The sequence below is a fragment of the Notothenia coriiceps genome, unplaced genomic scaffold (assembly GCF_000735185.1).
Source record: "Notothenia coriiceps isolate Sejong01 unplaced genomic scaffold, NC01 NC01_scaffold00001466, whole genome shotgun sequence".
Taxonomy (NCBI): Eukaryota; Metazoa; Chordata; class Actinopteri; order Perciformes; family Nototheniidae; genus Notothenia; species Notothenia coriiceps.
The window spans coordinates 467,530-476,354 of record NW_011334167.1 but is presented as its reverse complement, the minus strand read 5'-3'; the positions used below and the strand labels follow the sequence as shown (position 1 = coordinate 476,354).

The 8,825-nt window shown below is 43.8% G+C and overlaps 1 protein-coding gene across 2 annotated transcripts in view; it reads right to left on the bottom strand.

The window, feature by feature from the left end:
* The window catches only part of LOC104961723 (vang-like protein 1), a 38,696-nt gene that overhangs the window by 22,661 nt on the left and 7,210 nt on the right, over positions 1–8,825 (bottom strand). For both annotated transcript variants that reach the window (XM_010790059.1, XM_010790067.1), the window contains exon 2: positions 6,830–7,055. In XM_010790059.1, the coding sequence (XP_010788361.1) occupies positions 6,830–6,900 (71 nt within the window). In that variant the 5' untranslated portion in view covers positions 6,901–7,055. The remainder of the gene's footprint in view (positions 1–6,829; positions 7,056–8,825) is intronic.

Below are 8,825 nucleotides of genomic sequence, written 5' to 3'. Positions count from 1 at the left end.
CCACTCACCTGCTGCAATCAGCTGCGCACCCTCCCCGACTACACACCTGCTTTCCATCAAGCCATTTACAACTGCATATCAACGGAGGCTCCACAACCTTTCTCCGCCAGATCGTCAAGTATCAGCCGTATCTCGCGTCTCTCCTCCGGTACACAGCACCGTAGTGTGGAGTTGCATTAGGCAACGCAAGATACGGCTGATACTTGCGCATTAGTTTCTGTTATGGATCAGTATCAACAGTCCTGCCAGTAACGTTACTATATTATCAATACTACTTTAGTTATAGCCTGATATATGATAGCTAACTTTACAATGTTGTGATGTGACGTTAGCTAACATTCAGTAGCTAACGCCGGTCACTCACCAAGATAGCTGCCCAGTTCTCCACTGGTTCTCCTCACACCACAGCTCCATTTCTCTCCGATGGCCGTTATTTCTTCTAATCCTTTGCTGCTCCTGGTCTCTTGGACGCCTAGCAGGCTCATAATTATAAGGTTGTGGTCCGTCATATGCATTCGAATATTCATGTTCAACTTCTTCTGTGTCTTTTGTGTCGAAACTAGCATTGGGATCCATGTTTATTAATACGTTACACCGGCCGCTCTCCCCCTTGTTTCCCCCGTGTTACGTCACACGCGGGAGGTCACGTGCCGAGGCTTTTTTATGCGGAAGTGAAAATGTCTTACAAAAACGACGCCAGATGTCACTGTAGTGTATATTTCTGTATATTTTTTTGAAAATCTAGTGTATTCATCATTTTCCTACACATTTATTCACAGGTGTCTTTAACCTGGAAGTTGCTCTTTAAGCAGGAAGTCCTATACATGTGATACAAATAGTATTGTTTCATTATTAAAGCCTCCTTTTTGGATAAACTGTATCAGAAAACATCACAGATTAAAGAAACACCAGTTTATCTCACTCCCCCCCCTCCTCTCCGGTCAGCATGCTTGGAGCCCACAGCTTGTGTAGGGGCATTAGTCTGTCAGCAGTGAAATGGCTGTAGCTGACAGGCCTCAGGAAGGCAGCGGGGGACAGGTGCTGAAGAGGGCCCACTGACTGATGAGAGGGGGCTCCTGTTCCACAGCGGCCCCTCCCTCCTCATTGAAGCCCCCCTCTAGCTCCTTCACCATATATCTCTTGGTTTTTCCACTCTTGCTGCCACCAATTTAAAGGACTTTTGGTTTCGTGCCATCGTCTATATTTTGTCCTACACGCTTTAACCCTCATATTTCCCTTATCATCCCCTTGTGTCCGTCGTGACATGAATTCAGCAGCTGCCCTCTTTCTCGTTCGCTCTTGACCCCCTTGTGTGTGTGTGTGTGTCCCCACCTCCCCCTTCTTAAATGGATTCCTGGCTACTCTCTGAGGATGGGTCGGCGCAGGCGTCTCACTTGTTCCCCACTCGAAGCACATTCCCCCGGGCAGGAATGTGCCCGTGTAGCCGAAAGTTACGATGAGGAAAAAGTCATGTCGCCTCGTGGCAGTGGTTGTGGTGCGAGCTCCTATCACTTCTTTTCCTGAAGCCTTTCAAGTGATTGACAGGCAATTGGTTAGGAACATATGGGGGTCTCCGCTAAACGTCGTTCCCCCCTCCCTTGCTCCTTCACCCCTACCAAGACTGTGCCAAAACCACCCGCTGGCCTCTAATTTGATGTTGGAAAAAAAGAATTGTTGCTTTTGAAACCATCTTGCCATCGCCCTGTGAAGGTAATCTTTCGACGCTGTATGGTGCCCCGCGTGAGACAGATCTGCATCGCTGTCGTCTCATTGCATTTTCATACAACATATCACACAGTAGTGTTTATTTGAAAGTCATGAAACATCATCATTTGTCAGAATAGAATTGGACAGGCTGAAGTGTTCATTAACAGACAGGGTTTTTGGAGTTGTTTCCAGCTGGCTTTTTGCCCCCCCTCCTGTGTCAAACAACCCTAGACTAGTGTCCAGGATACTTCCACTAAAGAGTCCTCCTGGCTCTTCAGTAATGGCAGAGCTCCATTTCCTGCCAAAAGCTGCAACGACACACACTGATGACACGGCTTTCTTTATTTGCATGTGGGAATTCCTTCTGTTCCCGAAAGACCATGTTCAGTTCCAATTGAGCGAAAGACTCAAACACAAGAGAGCAGTCTTTTTAATAATTAAGGATATTACAGTGATTCCCATCCACTGTTTTATTTATACAGAATCCAGAGCATCACTTACTGTGTAAGTGTTGTGATGGCCATTTTTGGATGTTTCATAGAATGGATTTTAAATAATTGGTAGTTGCAGCTCTTATTTTTGTGTTAATCCAAATAATTTGCTTTTAATCTCAGCATTGGGTTCCTATAAGGAGCATAGTAGTTTGGTATTGGGTCAGTTTAATTAAATCCTGAAACTTTCCTAAAGCTTGGCTCCTCCACTCTGCCAATTTGGAGTATTTAAATGGTTATGAAATTGCAAATCTCTTATGAGCAGCTGCTCATGTGGAACATTGGTTCTTTTGATTGGTATAACTCCAATTATTGGGCAGCATGCAGAATTCTCATGGGACGGAGTGAGTCATTTAAACTAATTAATTTACAGTTTTAGTTCCATTTGAGGGTCATTGCATTTTATATACATTTCTGAGTCGACCAAAATATGTCATTATTAGTTTATTAACCAAGAAATATGTTTTACAAGGAATTTTGTTTGATTTCAGCTAACAGCTATATTAACTTTCCTGTTACTTTCAAAGTGAACAGCTGAGTGATTATTGAACACTATGTATTTTAGGCGAATATGCTCGTTATCACGAACACGTCTCCACCTTGCACTGACTCTCTTGGGAACACTTCTGGTTTCCGAAATGCAGCCAACACGTCGCACAACCCTTTTGTTTCTAACACAACCCTGACCCTCATGAGTCACAGGAATGTGTCACCTTACTGCAGTGTTATCTGTAGGAGGCTAACCCTAAAGAAAAAGGCAGGCCACATGACTGCTTATCACACGAGTGCCCCTCCACCTCAACATGGATCAACTCCAGACTGCACAGGCTGATTATATTTATACAATGCAGCTTATCAGTGACTTTGAGGTAAACATTTTAACACCAAGAATATTAAACTTCATTTGTAGGACCTATTAAGCTAAATATATTGCAATTTAAAGTAAATGCAAATGGATAATCTTTTAGCAACCCCATCACACAGAGCTCTTTATTTCTTGATAGCTAACGGTTTAAAATGGCCCTTGAGTGTGTGCTTGGTCACTTTTTATTTGGCTTCATGACTCAACCCATTTGGCTGAGTCGGAGCTACACGGGTGCCACAAAGCTGTGTGTCACACAGGTGTGTGTGTCTGTGCCCTGCCAGCCACACACAGAGAACAAATTGATCCTCGGACAGTTGGCGTGCCGTGCTAGTTGGCTCTCCATTAGCCGCCCCGCTATCAGTGAGAGGTGGAGAACGAGACCGCACTCATCCTCAGGTGTTACAGCCAAACTGCTTCCAGAGACTAATTGGCAGGACTGTGCCCCCGCTTGCCAGGCATCTCTACCCCCCCCCACCCCCACTCCCTCTCATCCTCACTGTTCCAAAAAGCCATCTTCGTTTCAGGGAACCTCGCTGGAAGTCAAATTCCATTAATCAAATCATAGCACAGCACGCGGTCGGAATACCAACGAGCCGGGCTGCATGTTAATGAGGCAGGAAGAGGATGTGGGAAGGCTGGTGGTGTGTGTGTGTGTGGGGGGGAGGAAGGTGTGGGTGCCGGGAGCGAGTTTTCCACAGTGCGATCACCCCACAAGCATGCTGGAGGGGGAATGAGAAAACGTGCTGGGGGTGTGGGGAGGGGGGGGCTGGCTGACAGAGGCCGATCTGTTCCAACCCCTCCCTGCTCACCACAGGTCTGCTGCCCTGAGTTTCCTGTCTGTGTGCATATACAATTTCAAAATGCAGTTGTAAACAGCAATCTTTTTTTATGTCCAAGTCGTCTTTTTCACATTTGTAGTCTCGCCAGCTCTCCAAGAACCAGGTGTTCCTTCACTGTCTGTTACTGACTTTCCCAATGAATCACGCTCTGCTGGGAGTAGCGTGTAAAGACACACATTCACACGTTGTTTTCAAGTGGTTCCCAGCCTAAACGTGGAGCGTGTGTGACTCCTCATTACAGGTTGTCTTGTAAAGTGGATGTGGGTTATGTCTAATTACAAACCCTACTGCAACTAAAATAAGCATGTATATTTGTTTTTGCATTTCTTATTGCCTGAAGAAGAGTATTTGTTTCTGTTTTGTGTCACAAGCGTGTTGGATATCGGATATTTTTAAAAGAATACAAATCAGTTACTTATTCAGTATATTTCAAACTCTCTAAGCACAATGGAAAGACTAGCAAAGACAGTTTTAATACGTTTATTTAGTTTTGGTCAATTTTAAATGAAGTTTTCTGGCTTTTATCTTTCCTTTATTTCCCCCGGAGATGCTTATTATTCTGCTGATAACTTTGACTCGCTGCTGCTCCTTCCCAATTAATAACCACCACCACTGACAGCCTTTGACTGATGATCCCTCCCGCTGCAGAAACCATTTACACTGATGATGATAACCATAATAACATCTAAAGTAATAATGATGGCTGTAATGTATTTAAAAGCTTACACGGCCCTAATCTCCTGGATTTATTAGACGAGAATATGTCAGTCACTCTGTCAGTGAGAGGAGTTGCTGCGGGCTGTTGTAAAATGAGCTTTCTTTCACTGTGTGCACGTTTGAAGCATTGTGATGGTAGGAAACGGTGTCCACACTCAAAAGGAAGTACAGGAATAGAGGCGGAAAGCAGACAGGTTAACACCCTTTAATCAAAAACACTTCCATCCATCCAATGTGAGACTGAGCTGTCAATCATACTGCGCGACCCCTGCAGGCAGGATATCCTGAGATATTGTTATTGTGTGGGAAAATAGCGTTCAAGGTTGTCACTTATACTTCACTAAAAGGCTATTGTTAACGGGCACCAGATCTTATTCAGCTTTGCCAGACTCAATATCAACACTTGCTGATCTAATCAGTGTTTGTTAAATTAACAATGTAGCCGATTAGTATGTGTAATGGGAAAGGTGTTGCTTGTAGCGAAAGACAAACAGAAAATGGTTGCCTGCTCATTGTTTTGGTTTTAGGCTCTTAGCTTTGATGGATTGGTTGAGTCCCACAGCTCTCATCAGCGTCCATTTTGACCACATAACAACACAACATAACACATAAGTCCTGGCAATTGGCTACAAGAAACATTGGCATATCGGATTTCACCAAATTCTACTTTTGTGTATTGCTACTTGCGGTTGTAACATGGCCGGAAACACCAATCTAATTCTAACGCTGTGCTGCGGTCATCGTGTAAATAAACAAAAACTAGAACATTCAGCTTTAAACAGAAAGCCACAACAGCCTGTGTTCATCTCTTGAAAGACAGAGCATTATGGAAAGGAGATTTGTTACACTTTTTTTCTTATGTCACTTGCAATTAAATAACTTAATACAAATGAGATATTACGCGTAGAGACTGCAGGAAACTCAATTAGCATTTAGAAAAGACAATCAAGAAATGCCCTTTGTCTTCTTCAGCTGTAAATAAGGACTCCATGATATCTCTTTCATTCACCTGCTGTCCAATATGTTAGTCCATTATTCTCTTTACAGGATGTATTATCTATATGAAATCTGACAGCCCTGTCTCTGGAGTCTCTATTCAGTCGGATGTTTCCTGTAAAATACTGTATGTATCACAGTATGTCTGTGATGTCANGTTCGTTCCTGGGCGCGTTGTGCATCCACCTCCCTGCAGCACATACTCTCCACAGCTTTATCAGGAAACCGTATTACTTCTCTCTCCCCCCCCTTCGCTCAGCGAAGGGGGGGGAGAGAGAAGTAATACGGTTTCCTGATAAAGCTGTGGAGAGTATGTGCTGCAGGGAGGTGGATGCACAACGCGCCCAGGAACGAACGCTAGCTCCGGTCCTTTTTACTGTGGACTCGATGTCCTGACAGTATTGTGTTTGTGCAACCTGCACAAACACAATACTGCACCATGATTACAAATGGTGAAATACAATGTAAAACTACCTAAAGGTACCAGCTCACTAAAACACAACCGCTCAACTCAACGCAACTACTAACTATACCCGCGGTCAGAGAGCGGAGATGTGTCCCCTGCGTGATGTAATATGACGCGTTTGACGTATGACCTTAAAAAAAAGCAGTTTTTAAGAGCAGAGCTCAAAATTGCTCCTTTCCCTCTGAATTCCTGCCCTTATGTCTCCTAAAACATATCAAATCCTACATTCACTTTTTTAATTGTAATTTTCAAACAAGTTTAAGCATAAATGTAGAAAAAAAAAAAACCTGCAAGATGCTCTTTAAAGAAGAACTAGAAGAATAAATTAAGATGAGGAATTTAGCATCTCTGTTTCTCATGACATAGGAGGAAGGCTTTAAACGCCAACAACAGGGTCTGATTTGTTTTATGTGGGGTGGCATGTATTAACATGATTTTATGATCTCTAGTAGATTGACAGTTCACATGTTTCAATCTGTGCAGAAACAACACTGCACAATTCAATGGTGAAGCATTGAGAGATAAATAGAGATAACAAAATAAATAAATAGAAAACATGAAACGTATGGCCATATTATAGTATTCTCGGTTATACAAATGGTTTTGGTCCAACATTTTGGCATTACATGTTTGCGAATGAGGAGGGGCTATTGCAGGTGGTAAGCGTTTAGTGACAATGTGGCAGGGACCCTTTTAGGTAAAGGCAGGGCAGGACAGGAGTTGTTGACTAAGTAGCATTGAGCCTTACCCATGCCTGTGGGACCCCCGGGAGCGTCCGGAGTAGTAGGAATAGCCGGAGTAGGTGGACTCTGTGTCCATGGCGACGCAGTGCTGTCCAGGCAGAGGAACCTTGTGCGCGGTGCGGTCGAGCTACAGGCGGTCAGCGGGCTGATCAGGAGGCTGACAGTGGGGGAGAGCGGTCCGCAGTCAGGCTGGAAAGCGACCCTGGGGGCGCCCGGTGTGGAAACATCAACCTGGAGGGCGAGACGGAAAGGAAATCTGAATTTAAAATGTGAAATGTCAAAGAAACCTGCCCACAGGAGGGGTAGACAAGACCGTGACAGTGTCTGACATCAATCAAGTCTCAAGGTTTAAAGTGCGATGTTCTGGCAACACACTTGCAGTAACAACCCTGTTATATGCAGCTCTCAGGAGGGTACAGCTGAGCGTTCAGCATAAAAGAAACACTGCTACCGTGAAGGAGCAATTTGCTCTTATTCCCACGCGGCTGACAACTGTTGTTCAGAGGCAGTTTAAAGTCTCTGACACACAGCAAACTGTTTAAGCCTGACACTGACAAGCTCAGAGAAGACGAGCACAGCGAGAGTGTGGGGGAGATAAAAGCCTTTTTTTCTCACAGGAGTAAGATGGAGGTGTTGCCAGATTGGGAGTGAAGCAGGGACTCACAGATAAAGGTGTCCTCGTTCTACCTACATGTGGTTACTTTTCATAAACTGTTGATTGCATCAGTATATAATGCATTGCTGCGCTCCGGAGCCCGTCACGGCAGAAATGCTCAGAGGACTGCAGGTCTGAAAGTGAAAACATGAATTGCTTGTGGCTAGGACATGCTTCATTTGAAAAGAATGGAAGTCTATCATCGACCCGTTACGTGATGTCTGTACAAACGCTTGTACACAACCCAAGGATGTGTTTGTTAAGATTGATTATTATCTTTTTCAGCCTTTGCCAAGACATGCAGAGGCATTTTAAAGTGGAAATAACATGTTATGAATTGATTAGTCAATCCCCAGAAATCTAATCTACATGTATCTGCTAACCAAGGACAGTGTACAATTCAGTTTCCACCTCAATGTAAGCTAATGAATACATCCATATGTGTAATCCTGGGCATGTTATCTTGTCCTATTTCAAACCATTAATGTACTGTTTGAATCATTTACTGCTGGCTGGTTACAGTGTCGCCAAGGGTTACTTCTTCTTTCTCTATTTTATATCTGGAACAGCATATTAGGGCCATTGTAAGAATAAATACATATGGATTAGAGATATTATTCCAAGAAAGAAACTACAAAAGAAACTCAGATAATCAATTTGCATGGGTATTTACAATTGGAGAGTGAGCCGTCAACTGTAAATCTAAATTGATTGATGCTTTTATCCACTAATCACTGCATTATTATTAGTGGCTGTTACAGGGGAATTGCTGATTGGACTACATTAAGTCACTTCCAGTCAAAGCAAGCTGCATTCTTTCCCCCAGAGGATAACCGTGCAGATGCAGGACCCACTTAAGCGTCAAATTGTTTCTAATAGCAGTAAAAAGCCACGGATTAATAACATGTAGGGTCCCTGGAGCAGGGGGGGGCTTCCAGACTGCATTAAGAGGAAATGTTGGATGATCAGAGGCTGTAGTAGAGCACACTTGATTTACTAGGGTCAGACTAAGTGTTCAGAGATGAATTATGGGAAAAAGTAAAAGATGAGAGCTGTTGGAATGAGATACATGTGGCTCAAAAGAGTCCGATTAAAAGCGCACATGTGATTAACTGCACAACGGGAGAGAAGTGAGTCATGCGTGTAGCTTGAGGCAGGCTGTAAACACTCCTATAATACCCACACACACACACACACACACACACACACACACACACACACACACACACACACACACACACACACACACACACACACACACACACACACACACACACACACACACACACACACACACACACACACACACACACACACCACATACACAACACACAACACACACCACA